This window comes from Platichthys flesus, chromosome 6, assembly GCF_949316205.1.
Source record: "Platichthys flesus chromosome 6, fPlaFle2.1, whole genome shotgun sequence".
Taxonomy (NCBI): Eukaryota; Metazoa; Chordata; class Actinopteri; order Pleuronectiformes; family Pleuronectidae; genus Platichthys; species Platichthys flesus.
The window spans coordinates 15571514-15593024 of record NC_084950.1 but is presented as its reverse complement, the minus strand read 5'-3'; the positions used below and the strand labels follow the sequence as shown (position 1 = coordinate 15593024).

General features: G+C 40.9%; 2 protein-coding genes across 2 annotated transcripts; one reads left to right on the top strand and one right to left on the bottom strand.

Moving 5' to 3' along the window:
• The first annotated feature begins 2748 nt into the window (after nt 1-2748).
• Nucleotides 2749-15108, top strand: atp8b4 (ATPase phospholipid transporting 8B4). Its single transcript, XM_062389717.1, has 28 exons — nt 2749-2807; nt 3209-3327; nt 4867-4925; nt 5015-5128; nt 5218-5316; nt 5407-5468; nt 5579-5651; nt 5903-5973; nt 6150-6229; nt 6365-6523; nt 6662-6750; nt 7495-7691; nt 8055-8263; nt 8830-8873; nt 8963-9128; nt 9226-9414; nt 10078-10193; nt 10400-10564; nt 10649-10760; nt 10836-10941; nt 11475-11613; nt 12027-12210; nt 12722-12945; nt 13047-13130; nt 13472-13717; nt 13807-13945; nt 14024-14154; nt 14806-15108. Exons 1-28 carry the CDS (start codon nt 2749-2751, stop codon nt 15106-15108), a joined length of 3738 nt encoding a protein of 1245 aa, XP_062245701.1.
• A 1146-nt stretch (nt 15109-16254) lies between these two features.
• On the bottom strand, nt 16255-21292 carry galk2 (galactokinase 2). Its single transcript, XM_062390566.1, has 10 exons — nt 21156-21292; nt 20967-21055; nt 20249-20372; nt 19851-19944; nt 19574-19720; nt 19383-19481; nt 19043-19195; nt 18580-18790; nt 17832-18033; nt 16255-16827 (listed from the first exon to the last, which is right to left on the bottom strand). Exons 1-10 carry the CDS (start codon nt 21203-21205, stop codon nt 16623-16625), a joined length of 1374 nt encoding a protein of 457 aa, XP_062246550.1. The 5' UTR covers nt 21206-21292; the 3' UTR covers nt 16255-16622.
• Nucleotides 21293-21511: the final 219 nt, after the last annotated feature.

Below are 21511 nucleotides of genomic sequence, written 5' to 3'. Positions count from 1 at the left end.
ACTTCGCTACATTGGAAATTACATCCGTTACTGAGTAAAAAAAAAAACATAGTTCAAGGCGCAAGGCAATTTTCACTGCAGTGGTAGATGCTGCATAGAGTGGGTGACGTTCCCTCACGTGCACGTTCAACATACGAAAACTGATCGTAAAGCTCACTGTTCGCGAAAAATATGCGCGACATGCACAACACTGCACAGGGAGCCACTGCAGAGCGGCTACAGAGGCGCCCTTGGCTGGAGAGCTGCGGGTTGCCTACCCCTGGCTACGGCGGAAGAGCGATTTGTTTACTGCTCCGCCGTTAAAGAGATGCGGACGTCAAAACATTAGTTCGGCTATAATATTAGTTTCGCCTCGCATTTTCCCCTCCCGGTCGCGAGCACAACCTGTTATGACTCCGCGCACCACACAGTTTGAGAATGACTGCGCTACACAGGCCCGGCCCTAGGACATTTGCCGCTCTATGCAAGCTTCACTCTTGGTGCCCCCCCCCCCCCCCCCCCCCCCCCCAAAAAAAAAATAATATATATTTATTTTTCAAACAATTTCCCATGGAAACGGAATTGAAAGTTTCAGACGGTATTTTGCCCTGTAAGACTGCATTTATTTTCAAATAAACACAACAATGATCTCAAGACAGCGTCTCTCCTCAGGAGAAGGCAAACATTCTGTAACGTTTTATCTAGACCTCAGATAATATGAACTTGTTCACCGTTCAAATTAATTATTTGTCATTAAGTTGCATTCAGTTAAACGTTCTCATAAAAATGAACATGTTCAATGAATGCGTTCTTTTGAACTTGTTCATGCACAACACTGCCTGACACTCAACACTGGCCTACCTGCCTCGGCCGCCTGCGAGCAACTCTTCAGCTGTGCTGCTGTTCACTGCAAAGCGAGCCCGGATGAGCTCTACTCACATTGAAAATCAGCTGCTGCTCAAACTCAACAAGAAGTTTGTAGACTAGTGCTCGAAAGGTGGACCAAAGTTTAACCAAAAGTTGAAATATACAGTGGGACAGCGGCATTTAAACTTTTTATTTTAGCTGTCATGTGGTTTATATCTTGACATGTCACTTATATTTGTAAAGATTCTCCTTTAATTGAAAATAACTGTTTTTGGATTGGATTTATGAAACCTTGTCCTTTTTTGCACTGTATAGGAGCGGCCCCCATCAAGTTGTTGGAAGTAACTAAGTAACTTTTACTTAAAGTACATTTTAAATTAACTACTTTTTACTTTTACTTGAGTAGATTTTTAGATGGGTACTTTTAGTTGTACTTAAGTAAAATTTCATCAAAGTAAAGGTACTTTTACTTGAGTACAATTTTTCAGTACTTTTTACACCTCTGCAAATATGAAAACTGATTTGTTAAGTTCAGCGTTCGCGAAACATATGAATAACACTGTACTGTACAGCCACTGCAGAGGGGCTGAATAGCTGCGTTCGGCAGACCCCTGTGAGGAACCGAATTTGCAAGATGTATTGGACATTTTATTGTCTCCTGTGGCAGCAGTGTCCATCACTTTTAGCTGTCCCCTGGAAACACTTCCGTTGTGTTTTCTCCTCTACTTGCAGCGCGTTTGTCTATTTGCAGCGCATTTTTCTATTTGCTGCGCCTTACTGTAATGTGTTGTGTTGTGAAATTGAAGAAGATGTTTTTTTACTTTGCTTGTGTTTTGTCAACTTGCATGTGTTTTCTTAAGTTGCTGTTTGTTGAGCTCTCAGGGCCACCGTAATTCTTTCATTAGCAAAGCTCATTCAGGACAACAGGATATGCGCAGTGGGCTTATGTGCAGGATGTGCGCAATGGGCATCTGCGCAGAATGTGCAGTAGGCTTCTGCGCAGAATGTGCGCAGTAGGCATCTGCGCAGGATGTGCGGGCGCAGTTTCTTTTTTTCTTTTTTTTTGTAATTTAATTTAATGATTTTTAAATTAAATTAAATTAAATCAAATTAATTAATTTAATTTAATTTAATTTAATTTAATTTAATTTAATTTAATTTAATTTTTACTGTCTGTCAGTGCTCGGGCCCTAATAACTCAAACAGTGTGACATTTTTGTCCCTCTCTCAGTCCATCACTTTGATTCAGATTAAAAGATTTCTGGTGAAGGATATCTCATGAATAATGCAGAGCATTAGAGTGAAGTTTAATTTCCCAGTTTAAAGTAAAAAGAGTTTGAATTGTAGTAAAGGGAGAGAGGGTATATCCCTAAAAAAAAGCTGATGATCAGAGGTTAAAGACTCACCTGTGTATTGGTATGTAATACCTGTTTCGAAGTCAATCTATAGGTCTATCAAACAATCATATGGGCTTTACAGGACATATGCACATATTCCCTTTTTAAGGATAGGTGGAATTAGGATCAGTTTAATAACTGTAAACTGAACTACTTTATAAGACTGCTATCATCAAAATAACCACCGTTATCCCCAGGAAGACGAGACATAGTTGTGAATTCAGTTGTGCTTTTAAAAGCGGCTGCAAATTGTTGGGTGATAAATTAATAAAAACAAAACAAACCAAAAAGACTGCGTGAAATGTGTTTGAAGATCGAATTGTGAAAGTAAAGTTACAAAGCTGGTTTTACCGTAATGAGTCAAACAGCGCGGTTCCATTTAAAAAGATTCTCTGAATACAGTCGAGATGGCGAATCTGTCTTTTGAAATGTTAGGGACACAACTGGTGCATCAACCCCCCCCCCCCCCCCCATCCTCACCCATGAGTCGGAACTGCTTCCACCCATGGCAGCGTGGCTCATCCCCGTGGCCCAGGGAGCGCATTTCTCCGCGCTGGATCAGGGGTAATTGATGCTGGTCTTCACAGGGGACGGACCTACGCAAGCCTGCAGCACGGAATAAATACAGGTGAACCAGAGGATACATGGAGGAAACACAAGGATGCGCCTATGAAAAACTTATGCAAGGAAAGGAGAAATGGAGGCAGTCTTTAGAAATATTACCATGATATAACCAAACACAAAAAGAACCAATTCCTTAAAAAATTATTAAACTGTACATCAAGTCTGAGGGATGTTTGTACTTGGGACTTTTCACTAAGAAGACCGCTCACTGGGAATTTATCTGCTGCTGGAGATGGTCTCAAGACAAAATAAACCAGACACCACTTTGCTTCCTATTGCCTCCGATTATTACTGACTTGTTCCTCCTCCAACACATCCACTCCACTTGTGCTCCTCTGTAGAATGGTCAGCACCACACTTTTTGTTATTGTAGGCAGTCACATAGATGGTTATTGTGTCTTTCAAGGCAAGGAGCAGGAGGTCCCTGGACAAGATGGCATTCTGGAGGAGAAATACTTTGGTTGGTAAGACACATATTTTCTATTCATTTTCACTTCCTTTATTCAACAAAGTAAACATTTTTTTTTTGTTTTTATGAAGGAGCAGGTCATTTATTGTAACATTTAATATATAGTCTATATTAAATGTTACAACAATAGATAAACAACATATTGCAGTATTCAGTTAATGCATGAGGTTTTCTTAAACCATCTAAAATAGGTTAGGAACAATAAATCTGGTTTTACATTAATAAGTTGTTCACATTTGTTAAAATTGTTGTTATTATTGTTACTGTATCAACGTTGAGTCTCAGTGGTGTGAAATATTTCCTAAGGCAATTGTGATTAATTTCGCCGGTGCATGATATCCCAGTGCTGTTCGGACATGCAGGCTGACTCAAGAGTCTGTAGAAGTCTCTTCTAAAGAAGTAAAACTCCTTCAGGAATCAGAAAACTGAATCACTTTGTGCTTTATTAGAAAAACAACATGGCATTGATGCATCTTCTAATCAAATGCTTAAGCAGAGTGAAGCCTTCAAACAACAAAAGCCTTTTTTAAATAATTGATTGTTATAGTAACTGATAGGAGGATGAGGGCAGTCTGTTTTGTGGGAGGCTCTATCCTGTTGCAGCATCTCTGCATGTCTATCATGCATAATTCAACAATGATTTAAGGTAGTTTGGAAACAACTGATCTAGCGTTGAGCTCCTTCAGGCATCGCTTTATGTGGAAAGGTAATGGTTTCATAATTTAATATGCTTCCTCTTGGGACGTTTTAAAAAGCATGGTCGAGCATGACAATGAGTCTTAATGCATCACCTTGACGTATGAGCCATGAGATGAATGCCAAAGCTTTAAGTGTGGATGATGTCTTCAGTGAAGTCTCAGGCTTGTTCCATCTGCCATTTTTGAGGGTTATGGTCATTCATATTTATTTATCTTGCTGTAGACACAAATATGCCCATTTAAAATGTTGTATGATGCGATCTATATGAAAGAACTCTAATAGTAAACAATAGAAATAGCTTTTTGCATTCACAGAGAAGTGGGACCAAATTGTGACAACAAATGATGTTTATAATTATGAAATATTACTGAATGCCATTGAATAAAGTGACACTTAAATCCAATTTAATTAAACTTAAGTTGTATGGCCCCAAATTACAACATTCAGTACATTCATTTGAAGCTGTTTAAAACTAGCACTTGATGCTGGAAGTGCTTCTGATATCAGAAAGTAGTGATGATGTTGATGATGAGGATGATGAGGATTGTAATGATGATGATGATGATGATGATGATGATGATGATGATGATGATGATGATGATGATGATGATGATGATCTCTCTTTAAATTTGGTCTGTTTTGAGTCCCCTTCCTGTATGAGAGATTGGCCTTTAATAGAACTCTGTCTAAAGTAATTTGTACCTGAGGACATGAGGGAGACACAGAAACTGCAACTACAACACGTCTCTGTCCCAGCAGACGTGTTAACTCGTCATGGCAGAAAACCTGCAGGGCTCCTCATATTAACAAAGGTTCTTTCTCTGCATGTAGAGAGGGAACGCCACGTGAAAGCCAATGCACGGGACTACAATGACAAGTTCTCATATGCTGTAAGTAGACATCGCAACATCTCTTTTTATATGCATCATCCATGAGCTCAGGCTGATCTGTATTTATTTCTAAATGTGTCTTTATTCAGGACAATCAGATCAAAACCTCAAAGTACAACATCCTCACCTTCCTGCCCCTCAACTTGTTTGAGCAGCTGCAGAGAGTGGCCAATGCTTACTTCATAGTGCTGTTGATACTGCAGGTAAGAGAAACTCTGTGTGTGAGGAGAAAATCTGCTTCCACATGTTGATTTATCCTATGACCAACTTCAGATTTTTTCCTTTCACATAGCTTATTCCAGCGATATCCTCCCTGTCCTGGTTCACGACCATCGTGCCTTTGTTGTTGGTGCTGCTAATCACAGCTGTGAAGGACGCCACAGACGACTACGTCAGTTTATCCAGATCAGTTTGTGTTTGTAAGCTCTTTTAAATGCTCTTCCCGTATCTCCCATGGTCATTTTTACTTCTTTAATTTCAGTTCCGACACAAGAACGACAAGCAAGTCAACAACCGTCAGTCTCAGGTTCTCATAAGGGGAAGGTATGACGTAAAAAAATATTCAAATCACCTGCACAAATGATTGTATACTTTTTATTTTCAACGACATTTCATGGGTATATTTGTAAGTTCTTGTGCTTTTTGTTCCCAAGTTTGCAGAATGAGAAATGGATGAACGTTCGAGTTGGGGACATCATCAAACTAGAGAATAATCAGTTTGTTGCCGTGAGTAAATTGTGCTATTGTGTTGTGTGCAGTAATACCAATTAGATGCTGCTCATACATTCAGAGTGTCGAATTTCCTTTTTCAATTTGTGAAACAATTTTTTGGTGTAGGTTCATTTCTGTGTCTTTATGTCGATATATAATGCAGGGAATAGTTATTGGGAGACCCAGAATCTGCTGCTCTTTCAGGTTCAGTGGTGAACAATGTTTTGCATTTTCTCATTAGTGTTTCATATAAGTTTTACTCTCAGGCAGACATCCTCCTCCTCTGTAGCAGTGAGCCCAATGGACTGTGTTACATTGAGACGGCAGATCTAGATGGGTAAGTGCTGTACTGGATTTTTTTTTTTAAGTAAAACTATAAAACATGATATAATGGTGTGGAGTTGGAAACTGTGAGAAAATGAGACATGTAAATAATGTGGCTGTAACTGGTTGAGTCCTACATTTATATGTCACATTAGAATACTTTTCCATTTTCCACTTTTCCCCTCACAGAGAGACAAATCTGAAAGTTCGTCAGGCCTTGACCGTCACCTCAGACTTGGGAGATGTTTCAAAGCTGATGGACTTTGATGGTGAGATGATGTTTGGAATATTAATTCATGTACATTTTTGCTGTATGTGCATTTATGACATTTAAGTTTGTACATTTTCTGTAATGCATGTTGTTGACTGTTGTTCTCTGGAACTCCTTTAACTGTGGTTTTCAGGAGAAGTCGATTGTGAGCCACCGAACAACAAGCTGGATAAATTCATCGGAACATTATGCTGGAGAGACAAGAAATACCCTCTGGATAATGACAGGATGCTGCTGCGAGGCTGTGTACTCAGAAACACTGAGTGCTGCTTTGGAATGGTGATATTTGCTGGTAAGATATTTAAATGTTTTTCATTCACCACGTCCATGAGCCTTTTTTTCTTGTGTATTTCTCTCTCTGACTTTCCCACGAACCCTCCGGTTGCTCAGACTGTTTCTTCACTGATGATGTTTCCTCTTTATTCAACAGGGCTGCAAACCAAACTGATGCAGAACTGTGGAATAACTAAATTTAAGAGAACAAGTATTGACAAACTCATGAACACACTGGTTCTTTGGGTGAGCCGCAGTTTGCTTATTCATGGACTTGTACACACTATATTTTTCCAATTAATCAGAAGGGGCGGTCTGAAGCTCCTGAAATGCTGCGTCAGTCACACAGCCTATACTTTTGCATCACTGTGATGGGTTTGCACAATAACACATTGTGTCTAGTCTTACACTCACCCCTAAAAATGTCAGGCAAAGCAACAACGGAGGCTGACATTTCTTACCAATGGTGGAAGCAGCTGATCAATGACAACAAACTGAGCCAACGGGCCAATCCGAGCACACTGAGCTTTATTGGGAGATGGGGGGGGGGGGTTCTTAAAGAAACAGTAGCAAAAACCAAGCTTTTCGGACAGAGGCTGAAAAGAGGAGCTCCAGCAACGGACAGTCTGAGGACAGTGTTGTGTTTTCTGAACACTGGAGCATGCAAACATTTTCAACTAGCAACCCATATTTAAAACGATGTCTCCTTTAAAGGCTCAGCCCACCGTGCTTTCATGTGTTCGGGTTAATTAGACCAGCTCAGATATGTGATGTCATTTATAGTAAGAGCAAGTTGTCCCATTAGAGTGGGCCCCACAAAACAAATCAGAGCATGAGGGACGTGTCAGTCAAGCGTAGTGTGTACATCCACTCAGTCCTGAGAAGAAGCATTTGAGACATGTGTCTGTGTACTGAGAGTCTAGCACAGTTGTTATGAAAGTTAAGGGACAACCTTCGATATCAACAATCAACGCTGATTCTGTATTTCAGATCTTTGCCTTACTCATTTGCATGGGAGTTATTTTGGCCATTGGGAACACGATCTGGGAGAGTCGGATCGGCAGAAGGTTCCAGGTGTTCTTGCCTTGGACGGAGTTTCAGAGCAGCGCTGTTTTTTCTGGCTTCCTCACCTTCTGGTCCTACATCATCAACCTCAACACTGTTGTGCCCATCTCACTGTATGTCAGGTACAGTCAAAGAACATGCACCTGTCTGCAAAAGTCTTACATTTCATTTAATCATCCTACTTATAAATGGAGGAGTGTCTCTCTGTCTCTGTGTGTTAATTCAAATTTTCCCAATAATCGCTCATCCGATCGACTTGGTGGGTGAGTAGGTGCTGGTCTGAGGAAGTGCAGTGTCAACTGTGAGGTTTCCTGATGAGCTGTTCTTCAGTCAATCAATCAACAGAGATAGTATCTTTTGAAATGGTGGTGATCTCAATAAAGATGTCTCTATGGTCACTCTGTTCAAGCAGGGGACATCTTATTTTGAAAAAATAAACATGGATAAGTTGTATTATACAATGAGCTGTATGAACTCTCCTTCAGTGTGGAGGTCCTGCGGCTCGGTCACAGTTACTTCATTAACTGGGACAAGAGAATGTACCACGGTCAGACGAACACTGCAGCTGTAGCTCGCACCACCACCCTGAACGAGGAGCTGGGCCAGGTGCAGTTCATCTTCTCCGACAAGACCGGCACCCTCACCCAAAACATCATGGTGTTCAGCAAGTGCTCCATTGATGGACAGACATATGGTACAGAGCTTTGTGATACACTGAAATAACTTATATTACTGTTTGAAAATGTAAATGATTCGCTTACTTTGGGATTAAGAAGTAATTAACTCAAATATTAAATTAAATTCTTTAAAATAGAGCAAGAAAACCTTATTTTAATTCCATTTACTTGGAATTTTCCAAATGATTAATCGTTTTAAGTGGAGACCTCTCCATCAGACCTCTAGAAGACCACATTGACTTGCTGATATGTAAAAAAATATATCACATCATGAGACGCCTCCCTTTATAGCAACTGTATCCTGTTACTTTTAGAGGACAGTTTCATGATGGCAGAAAGGTTTTTTCAGACTTCCGTGAAGCCTTCCATGAAACACATCATTCAAACTCTACTGGAAACCACTGATTGCTTTTACTTTGTTTGTATGAAATCATAATGTGCTCAATTACTGGTTCATCTGTTTTAATTCAGTCTTAAAAGCCCTATTGAGAAGTATATTTATAAACAACAATCACACAGGCAGCGCAGCATTTCGATAATATTTGACCAAGATGTTCAACTCATTCATTTTTCTGTCTCGTAGGTGATATTTATGATGAATTTGACCAAAAGATGGAATATACAGAGGTAAGTATGTTAAAATAGCTAATTTACTAACTCTCTAATACTATATTCATATTCTACCGTCCATACTGATGGTGAGAATGTCCCCTCAGAGATCAGCTTGTGTGGACTTTTCCTTCAACCCTCTATGTGACCGAAGGTTTAAGTTTTACGACAGCAGCCTGGTGGAAGCTGTAAAACTGGAGGATCCTGCAGTGCAGGAGTTCTTCAGGCTGCTGGCTTTGTGCCACACGGTGATGCCAGAGGAGAAGACCGAAGGTAAAACACAAACACACACAGGAGTTGTAGTGATACAAGCACATAGCCACTCAGTTTATTAGGGTATTTTCTGAACGATGTTTCTGTTGACATGAAGGACATCTAGTGTACCAGGCTCAGTCACCGGATGAGGGAGCTCTTGTGACCGCGGCACGGAACTTTGGGTTTGTCTTCCGGGCTCGAACCCCAGAGACCATCACTCTCTTTGAGATGGGGCAGGCCGTCACCTACCAGTTGCTGGCCATACTGGACTTCAACAACGTGCGCAAGAGAATGAGTGTCATTGGTTAGGTCTTCACTTTTAACAGCAATGCTCTAGTTCATGCGCTCGTAGTAGCTTTCATGCAGATTAACAATCAGGAAAATGAAATGAATCCCACTTCGTATTTCTAACATCTTTATTTTGGTACGACTTTTTGATAAGGTATAATTTATAAAATGTTTATAAAGCAGTGATTAATGGCTTTATCATGTGGTGAATATTTGAGCCTTTGAGAAAAGAGCTGCAGGACATCTAGACAAAAATAATTCAAAAACAGTGTATTAATATTCATAACAAATGTGTAGTGGCTAGTTTTTTAAGCCTTTATTGACGATTAATTAACATTTACAGGTTTACCTGAGCACAAGGGCTGGCAAAGTGTAATACTGGAGGAGGATTTTCCACAACCTGGCAACCCTAAAGTTGCATTAATAACTTACTGATCTATAAATCATTGCTAAAAGGATTTAATAACCATTAATAGAGCCATTAATTACAGTTTATAAAGCCTTACCAGACAGTGGTAGAGTGTTCAGTAATTTATCAAAATTTTCAAATAGCCTTTTCAGTTTTTTATGTACATACATTTTTTTTGCAATCTTTTATCTCAGGGTTATTCTTTGTTGTTTGTATGGTGATAAGATCTGATTTCTTAACTAATGTTTGTTCTCTTCCTGTGTTTTACAGTGAGAAATCCACAAGGTCAAATTAAACTTTACTCCAAAGGAGCCGACACTGTTATCTTCGACCGTCTGGATCCATCCAGTGAAGACCTCATGTACACAACCTCAGAGCATCTGAGTGTGAGTGTTTGGATTGAAATAACTCAGTGACATAAGTGCACTATGCAATATGCACCATGGGTCTGTATTAACTCAGTTCAGAAATTGTAGATTGTACAATGACATGTCATCTGCCATAGTTATACAGTAGTTATATTATAATTACATACATTATTATTCTTTATTTAGTTGCACACCAGATTTTGAGACTTTTCTTCCCCCTGCAGGAATTTGGGGGAGAAGGCCTCCGGACATTAGCTCTGGCCTACAAAGACCTAGATGAAAAGGAATTTGAAGTTTGGATGGAGAAGCTTCTGTTCGCCGGCACTGTGATTGAGAACCGGGAGGATCAGCTGGCGGTTCTCTACGAGGAGATCGAGCAGGGCTTGAAGGTAAAATCGACAGCTTCTCCTTTACATCCCTGAATTGGTCGAACTCATTTAGAGTCTGCAGACTGACTGCTGTTCTGGTTGAAGCTTCTAGGAGCCACAGCAATAGAGGACAAGCTTCAGGAAGGAGTCCCAGAAACGATCGCCTGTCTAAATCGGGCCGACATCAAAATTTGGGTCCTCACAGGAGACAAACTAGGTAACTGTCCTATTGACCATAAAACTTTACTATCTGCGGGCCAAGCTCTGATATATACTGTGTGTGATGTTCCAGAGACTGCTATGAACATCGGCTACTCCTGCAACATGCTGCGAGACGACATGAACGAGGTGTTTGTAATATCTGGCCACACTCTGCTGGAGGTGCAGCAGCAGCTCAGGTGACACATTATACATTTATCCTTTCACCTCTAATGACACAGCAGGAAATCTGATAGGCCACTGGGTTTATGGCCCCCACAGGGGACAATCTTGCAGTCTAAAATCTTTGAAATATCTTTGCCTAAGAGTAAAATATTTTAACCAGTTGATGAGGAAAATTCATACATTACAGGCGTAATATATTTTTTATTCCACTTTCCACTTGACACTGAGAAGTGTCAAGTGGACGTCAGCTCAGTAGAAGGTCCCTCATATGTTCACGCAGTGTAAAGCCTGTTGTCCCAGACCACTTCCCAATGTGCACTGGGTCAGATCTCAGGATGCATCTGGGTGATATGTACTTAGCTCTGACCACTTGTGAGTGCCTGGAATGGTGGTGGAGGATTTACTACTTTACTATTATTTATATGTGTGTTCACAGTCTGCAGTCTGTTTATAATTTTTATAATAAAATAATTGTTTGAAGATTGTAATTCTGTTTCGGGGGGAGGCTTTCCCCTGGTCCCATACGCCCTGGCTTCTCTCATGTCAGAAGTGCGAAGGAGCACATCCTCGACCTGAGTCGAGTCGGCAGTGCAGGAGACGTTGAGAAGTCGGACGTGTTCGCAGACTCTGTGTTTGAAGAAACCATTATAGCAGAGTACGCCTTAGTCATCAATGGACACAGTTTGGTAAGATACTCAAATGTGTTACGTTAAGTGAAATGATGACCCTCTTCTTTATTGTGCTTGTTTCCCCCGTGCTTGTTTTCAGCTTGCAGGTTGTACTCAATTAAACAGTTGTTTGTGTTGCTGTCTGCTGAGTCGTGCATCTCTGCATCTGCTGACGGAGCTAAGTCTGTAATGAGCAGAGAGCTGCTGTGCTGCTGAGGGCCCACAACGCTATAACAGGTTTTCATTAACATCCGTTTCCTCAGAGGAGCTGCTCCCTCGCCGCGCTTTGAGCAGTGTGCATGTCGCACAACAGCTCGATGGAAGTGATGCATTCAGCAGCTTCTGCTTGGGGTTGCCTCTGCAGGGGGTTGATGTTATAGGATGATAATGACAGGTTTTACAAGTATGATGAGTGTGTGTTCTCCCTGCAGGCTCATGCTCTGGAGCCACAGCTGGAGCACGTCCTGCTGGACCTGGCCTGTTTGTGTAAAACCGTCATCTGCTGCCGCGTGACTCCGATGCAGAAAGCTCAGGTGGTGGAGCTGGTGAAGAGGCACAAGGGGGCCGTCACCCTGGCCATAGGAGACGGAGCCAATGACGTCAGCATGATCAAGAGTAAATATCAGGATCGATCACTTTGAAAGATTTAGTCTGACAGTGACACAGCCTGAGGAGCGACATGAAGTGGAGCCCCAGTCTGTGCCTCAAGTGTTTTACTGCTGCACACACCAAGAACGTTCTCATGCTGTGATTCTTAATCCAAACAAAGATGGCAGCCAAAAATCTCCTTCTTCAATGGACACAAATTCCACTAACTTAAAAACGATTTAATTAGGAATAAGAGTATTGCTGCATTTATTGTGTGAGATTCAGATGCACTCTTCCTAAGCTGAACCTGACCGGACAATATGCAGTTAATTTCAACCATATGAATATAATACATGTAGTCACATACATATTTGAAGTGTTTTAGTAACAGATGGAAAAGTGTATCAGCCAATTTCAATTTTTAGCATCACAGGTTACACCTTTTTAACACGAATAATTCAATATTTCAACGATCAATGATGTTCGATGTTTTACTTTCTAGTGTTGGTGAACCATACTTTGTGTGTCTGTGCCTCAGCTGCTCACATCGGTGTCGGCATCAGTGGTCAGGAGGGGATGCAGGCCGCTCTGGCGTCAGATTACTCCTTCGCTCAGTTTCGGTACCTCCGGCGGCTCCTGCTGGTGCACGGACGCTGGTCCTACTTCCGCATGTGTCACTTCCTGTGTTACTTCTTCTACAAGAACTTCGCCTTCACGCTGGTCCACTTCTGGTACGGTTTCTTCTGTGGTTTCTCAGCTCAGGTGAGAATATGATCAATACATCATGAGGCCTTTCTGGTGTGAATGTTTCTGGATTTTTAATGTTGAATTAAATATGTACTGTCACCGTGTTCTTTCCACAGACTGTGTATGACCAGTGGTTCATAACCCTCTTCAATATAGTCTACACATCTTTGCCAGTATTGGCAATGGGGCTTTTTGATCAGGTAAGAATATATGAGGGTAATACATCATCGACTTCTATTTAGTCATTAATAAATTAAGTCTTTTTTTCCGAAGTCTCCAATGGCCAACCCTAGTGCCAACTTTTATTTTAATTTTAAAGATATTGCTGAGTCAGGAATATTTATAACTGTCGACTTCAACTTACACTTGACTATAATCTTTAACCTTACCAACCCAATCTCATATACAACACTGTATATTCTTATTACCTCCTGTGCATTTTCCTGCAAGCACTTACCAACCTTAACATGTCACTTTCCCCCTCACCACAATATAAAATATCTATTATAAAAAAAAACATAACACTCATTATTTTCTAAAGGACGTCAACGACCACATCAGCCTGCGCCACCCGAGCCTGTACAGACCCGGGCAACAGAACCTCCTCTTCAACAAGCGTCAGTTTTTCCTGTGCACGCTGCAGGGGGTCTGCACGTCCTTCCTGCTTTTCTTTATCCCCTATGGAGCCTTCTCTGTCATGGTGAGAGAGGACGGCTCCCACTTTTCCGACCAACAAGCTTTTTCTGTCACCATAGCAACATCCTTGGTTATAGTCATGAGTGTTCAGGTACGGCTTTAAATAGAAACAAAAAGTTGCCCTGATTACAATAAGATTAAGACTTTAATTGTGTTTATGACGCATGTCTTTGGTTTTAGATTGGACTTGACACACACTACTGGACAGCTGTCAATCACTTCTTCATATGGGGGAGTCTGACCCTGTACTTTGTGATTTTATTTGCGATGCAAAGCAACGGCATGTTCGGCATCTTTCCCAGTCATTTCCCATTCGTAGGTATGTTGGGTTTATTGTGAGATAATAAAAGCTGATGCATGGATATTGAGTACAAATAAAGGTAATGTGTCTCCTCAGGCACGGCCCGTAACTGTCTGTCAGAGAAGAGCGTATGGTTGGTCATTCTGCTAACCACTGTTGTGTGTGTGGTTCCGGGGTTAGTCGTCAGCTTCCTGAGAATAGACCTCTTCCCGACTCCAACAGATAAGGTACGGTAACTTTTATGCATATAATGGGTTTCATGAGGTCACAGTGACCTTTGACCTCCAAGTTCAAATCAATTCATCCTCGAGTCAAACTGAACGCTTGTACGAAAATTGAAGAAATGTATCCTTGAGCTATCTTGTCTACAATAAAGGAATGGACGCACTAACAAGCCCGAAACATAAGTCTCCGGTCGCAAGCATAAAAACAAAGATTAAAGGAAAGTCAAACTAATAAATACACAACCGGAAACTTTTCTTACTTATCCGTTTATCATCTCATGGTAAATAGAAATGGCGATTTTTTTTTGGTCTTGATGACCACTCAAAGTGCTTTACAGGACACTTTTTCCAAATCACCCATTCAGATTGAAAAACACAGAGTTTAAGCATTCAACTGTATGAAGAAAGATCAGCTCCATCTCGACCAGCTACAAAAGTAAAACACTGCTTACATTGATGTATCCGTATGAAGAGTCATCAGTCATTATGGCAATTTTTCTGCAGAATAATTATTTCTACTCTTTGATAATATTTTGCAAGATTAATTAAATAGGATTTTAAAAGCAAGAATTGCAGAATGATTGTAATGTAATATTCTTACATTGTAGTATTGGTTTGTATCTAAGTACTTCCACCACTGCTGTATTTCCACAGGTTCGTCACCAACAGTCCAGAAAGAGGCAACGGCCTCAGGAGCAGAACCTGAGGCAAAGTCGCAGGACGAGCTCCCGTCGCTCTGCTTATGCCTTCTCCCACCAGCAGGGTTACGGAGAGCTGATCACCTCAGGCAAGAACATGAGGACGAGCAGGTTGTCTACCGCTCGTTCCGCTGAAAGAACACAGCACAGCTCCAACTGGATAGAAAATGTGTTAAAGAGAAAGAACAAAGTCTCCTGCATCTCTGATGAGAGCACAGAAGCACCGGAGAAGAGCGACAGAACGTTACAGACCCCGTAGCAGCATCAGCACAACACACTGAGCTCCACCACCAATGAACACTATATGAACTATAGGATACCAAAAACAAATGGATCCCAAAGACCAAGCACAAGGTGTGAGTGAGTTTATACTCAAATCCATCAACTCACAGGTACCTCATTTTGTATCGATGTGAGTCATGTGGACTCTTGAATATGAAAGGCCAATTTAAGAAAAATACGTTTCTAAACTGTATCGAGCAAAACACAATTAATTTATATAATCTGGTCTGACAACAGCAGCTTCAGAATGATTGAAGGCAATGTGTTGTCAAGGTCATCCTGCATTAACTGATCATATTTTGATTGCGAGTTTTTTCTATATTATATCGATGGCATGTCAGTGTCAGATTTGTCAAAAATCGATCGGCACATTTCAGCACCTTGGGATAAACATTTAGTTGCCATTAACCAAGTTGTAATACAAAGATAACACAAGCAAAAAGAAAGTTTACTAATAGTCTTCAGTCTGTTAAGCCATATGCCTTGAAACTTTCACCTCAATCTACAAAAAAAGAGGTTTGTGTAATTACTTGAATAAAGCTGCTGAATAAAGCGATAAGCACAAATTAGATACGGATTTAAATCTCTGGTTACATTTTACATTTTAGCTGTAATCAATGTGCCGTGCCTTGTACTGTATATCTGACATCTTCTCAAAAACCCTCATAAAAGCAACGGTTTCTTTCCTCACAGTTCATCATAATCAAATTCCAACTCTAATGAACGAACAACAATGCCACTCAGTAGAGCACATACCGCCGCCATGGCCCCTAAGTCTCACATTCAGTACAGAACAGGAGAATGTGCCTTATACCACCGAGCCTCCACCATCACTGTGTCACTCTAATGAAGTAAAAAAAATGATCGTGTGCAGAAGCTCAAGGGCGGACGAGCGTGATCCTGTCATCAGGACTTTTCATTCTGATTCCCCCAAAGGCTCACACACCTTTTACTTCACCATCCCAACAGCTGAAGAAACATGGCTTAGTAAGGCTGCTCCAATGATGCACATGTAAAGCCTGAAAATATCCATCACGTTTAATTCTCCATGTTTTCACAGCTTCATCACTACACAATGTTGATCCCTCACGTGTAAATAAAAGACGATTTTATAAAGCACAAATTAAACATGTTATTGTTATTTTATTTGACATCTGTTTCTCTTTAGAGGAAAATAGTCTGATGCCAACAATGAGACAGTGATAGAAAATCATTACACAGAGTCAAACATTTATGATTTAAAAAAAGCGTTGTTCCCTAGATTAAAAATATTGCACCAGTGAAATACATTTTTGGCCCTTCATTTCCTGATTATCCACAAAGCAGTCAAATGAAACAGCAACTTAGGTTTACATTTTTTATCATCCTTATATATGCAAGTGCCTTCACCTCAAGTGTAAGAAAACAGGGGGGGATAGACATTCATTTCTCTGGAGCTGTGTATTTATAACCTTATTCATTGCTGTACAAACAGCTTTAGTATGATCCACTTCACTCCAGGAAAACTGCAGCTCCTCCACCCGGCTTGGTCACAAACAAACTTTGTTTTTCCATCGCTGCTCTGCGTGGATCGGGAAGGTAGTAAGCCTCTCGAACAGCGTGTAAGAACGACTCCACCTTCTCATTGGGAACCATGGATACGGCACAGCCGCCCCAGCCTGCCCCCGTCAGCCGGGAGCCCACAGCCCCCGACTTCCTGTGACCGAGAGAAACACGAACAAGCTGCGTTACACGATTTCATGTAGCCAGCCAATTATACCTTTGCTGATGTGATTACAAATTTTGGAAGAATGTGAAAAATGATATTTTGAATCTACTGTACACAGTAGACAGACACAGCTTTATTTAATACCGACCGGCCAACACTGAATATACAGAAGATAAGATGTCCACACACATGTTCCTCCAAGGTGTTCACACTTTAATGTTCATCCTCTCAGCTCATTGTGTTCACATCTTCTTATTAGCACTACATACAAAGTCGAGCTGAGGCAGATCCTCATTGGTTTTGTCTTCCCCTCTGGCAATGAGAGTTGTTATACAAACAGGACTCTGCAACACGAAAAGTACACAGCAATGGGAAGCCATGCTCGAAGCTTCTCCAGCTAATTTTGAGACAGAGTGAGAATGTTGCCATGAAGACCATATTTACAGTGCCTGTATTTATACCTATATTTTGTCTATTTACATGGGTCTACAAGAAAAGAACTACATGAAGTAATGTTGAGTATGCATAGTTTGTCTCACACTGTACATCTGATCATATTTTATTTCAGCATAAAAACTAGAAGGGTGCTCAGTGAGCGTGTGCCTCCACCAAAGCTGATGCCCCGATCTTGCCATGTTTAAGAAAATGAAAATATAAAAAACTGGTTCTTCCCATTGATCCAGATCCAGATCCAAATTATAATCAGTTATCTCTTGAGTCATCCCTCCGAATTACTTAAAGGAAATCAGTTCAGTGTTTTTTGACCAGACAGACAGAATGATAGACAGACGTGGTGGTCATTGCTGTCATTATGTGATTTTTGCATTTCTGAGTTTATTCTTTTGTATTAAAGAATTGTTTTGCAACCTGGAGGCCCGAGACTGAAGCATCTACTTGAAAAAAAGTAGATAAGCCAATGTCTAACTTCATCTTGGGTCCTGATTGTAAATCTGTGAGATCCATGACTGCAGTGAGTTTTGGTCAGTACTCACAGACAGATGCTGACCAGCTGATCCAGCTCAGGGCAGCTGCACTCGTACAGGTCTCTGCAGCTCGCATGGCTCTGGTTCATCAGGTCTCCCAGCAGCTGTACGGACTCTGCAGGTTCAGAGTCGCACACGGCCTTAAACTGCAGCACCCGCGCTGCTTCACCATACACATGCCTGGCTCGCTGGTGCAGCTTAAAGTGCGTCACTGAAACATAGATATCACAATACTGATAAAATTACCTATAATTTGAATTACTCATCATGATAAAGATCGTTTTTTAGACTATAAAATGTGTAAAATAAAGACAAATATCTTTAACAAGTTACCAGAAGCACAAAAAATATCATCACAGTGACAGAGGTCATTTTTTTAAATTGGAAAGTTAATTTAGATATTTTGATTTTTGACTTCAATAAACTCACCAATCGACAAAATTGCCATTGATTATCTATCCATTCATTCTCTATACCATTTCTCCTTTGAGGGTCACGGAGTAAGCTGGAGTGAATGCCCCCTGACATTAGGTGAGTGTCATCATATAGAGAGAAACAACCTTTCACACTCACATTCACACCTAGTTAACCGAACTGTACTGTTTGTAGCCAGATAAAACCCAGGCAAACACAGGGAGATCTTTCATTGATTAATGTTCTCTGAATCTGCTGATCAACCAATCCTCAAACATTAGGTATGATTTAGTTCTGAATCAAAAATAAAAGTACACAGGTGTCCCTGAGTCCTGTTACTCACTATCCAGAGTGTTAGCGCTCAGCAGCTGCGTGGCGAACTGCTCAGAGGTGATGTGCAGCACCTTGCAGATCTCCTCTCGGGTGTACGGCTCAGGATGCAGCACCTTGTCCACCAGGGCAAGCATCTCCTCCAGGGAGGCTCGCAGCTCCTTCTGAGCTTCAGACAGCTTTAGCAGTTTGCTCGAGTCCAGACCCCGCGCCTGCGCCAGCATCTGAGGTCACACCAATCGGGACATTTTGGATCAAAACCACATTTTTACTCACATACAAGCTTGTTAATGTACACAAATTACCTCTATTCTCTGCACTTTAACTAGAGATATCAAGCATCAACAACAAACAAATTGGGACACATCTGAACAAAGAGACGTGATAATAAACTTAGATTCTATAATGTATATGTCCCCTTTCACATAGACCACTCCCAGAGTCAGGCTGAGAACCAGTGGTCTGGATCACTGTACCTTCGTGGCGATGCGACACTCCACCACACGGATGTTGTAGTGAGAGGAAGCCGCTTTGTTCATCTCCTTGCAGCAGTTGGAGATCACAAACACGGCGCCATCTGGGAGCTTGACATCAGTGGCCTTCAGAGGCTGGAACTCTATCAGTTTTGCCTGACAGACCATTGAAAAAGTTGTTACTACTCAAACAAACTACGTCCAAGTCACTACTTATATGGCAGGACCTTTGTACCTCAAACATGGTTATGTTGTAAATATCAATGGTGTAGATGAAAAAATGATTGCGATCAACTTGCATTACTTGTTTGACAACATGCACTTAAAAAGAGAAGCAACGTACGGTTCCTTCCTCAGCCAGGAATGAGATGGACTGGTCCATGCCTCCTCCCTCTAATCCAATGTAGTTCTCACACTTGGCACATATCTCAGCAAGAACCAACTAAAGATAATACAGATGTTACTTTTGAAATAAGAAAACCTTCTTTTTGACCATGTAGATTCATGAAATGATTCAAAGTTAAAGCATTTTACCTTAGAGAGGGATTTCTGATTTGCCTCCATTGTTACAAGCCCGGCACAACAAACTAAGGCACTGGAGCTGGACAGACCAGAGCTCGGAGGAACCGTTCCATCAACGACACACGACATCCCAGAGAGACGGGCGATCCCACACTTCTCCTGCTCAGACAGACACGGCAGGAGGGTTAGTTGTAGAACAGAACAAAAAAGTATCATGATAAATTATCATTTCAATACTGTACTACTAGATTATTCATTAGAAGAAAAAGAAGAATAAAATATGTCTTACCTGGATAGCTTTAACTCCACAGAGAAAATAATAGTACCACTGGGGATTGTCTCTGTCTATGACGATGTCCTCCAAACACGACACAGTGAAATCCCTGCACAGTGAGAAACAACAAGCATTCACTGATAACAATGCTCATGATGAGGTTTATATGGCTAATCAACAAAAATGTCACTTGAGAGATTCTGAAGCCATTTCCAAGGCATAGTGGTGGAAAAGATAGACGGCCCTGCAGCTGTTTGCCTGCGACTTCCAAATATAGACTGAAAGTAGCTATAGTGAATCACTGAAGTAGTAGGAGCTATTAGCAATTTACCACTGACGTCGATTTTAAATAACACTTCAAAAGTGACGACCACATGTTAAAGTTCAGCACTGGTCTGAATGATGAGTCTTACTTGAATTGAGGATTCATGTTGGCCAGCTGGATCGTCCCTGAACTGTTCACTGACACTGCAGTGAGGATATTCTGTTCAATGGCCATTGGAAGCACAGAATAGCCGCAGTAGTCAATGTGCTCTCCTGTTAAACATAATTTAATATCAATTATCAATATTTCATATGAATTAAAAAAATATTATAAAAAAAATTCCCTCAGGTGTTTTCTTTGAACAAACATATTGCTCAGATCTTAGGAGCCAACCAGCTGCTCACATGTAGCTGTGGTCTGGGAGGATCATTACATCATCAACTTTCTAATGAGGGAAACTTTTAAAATAGGTCAATAATTTGTAAATTATGGTGAAATCAATAGTCATTCATTCATTGTTCATAGATCAGATACATACAATAATACAAACTGGTGTCAGATCGTAACATTCCCTGAACTGCTTCAGTAAGACAGTTGCTTTGCAAGTCGTTACTTTTTGTGCGTTTACAGACTTATATATGTATATTTGTAAAGATCTGTAAAACTTGAACAAATTCCATCGTTTAAGGCCTTAAAATAATAATTATAAGCATTGTTACCACCTCCTTCACTATTAATAAAGCCATTAAATGTCACTTATTATAAACAACACCATTCGAACCTAATTCATTCAAAGGCTACATCTGTTTCAACCTACTCAAACCTATACAACTGTACAACTAACAAACTATACAAAGAGAAGTTACCTATCAGGTTCACTCTTCCTGGTGCATATGCATAGAAGAGCGGAGATTCTCCATATTTCTTTTCAAAGGTATTCTTCAGGTTTTGCAGCCTGCATGAGGAGAACGACACAAATACAAATCAGCTGATCAACGACTTCTCAGACACACTTCTCTTCCTCTGCATCTCGCACAACGAGCACTAACACTCACCTTTCGTTTCCGGTCAACTTGGTCTTTAACTTCGGCGGGTTTGTTGCCATTTCTCCACTTTTACTGCGACGATCAGTGGAGCTCCGGTCGACGCACAGCAGAGCTCAGAGCTGTTGGCACATCCTGGTGCTGGTGGTCAGCTGACTGTCACAAGAGGATCCCGGATGTTGAACCGCAGGCGAAGAAAACCGGCTGAGCTCAGCAGCAGAGTTCATGAATGATGTCTACAATTATCTATGCTACAACCTGTGTGTACAACACGTAGACTCAACGAAAGTAACGTAACTGTCGAAATGTACGATCAACTTTTCAATGAGTAAAAGGGAAAACTATTTCCCCGAGTTTTCTTTGATTTT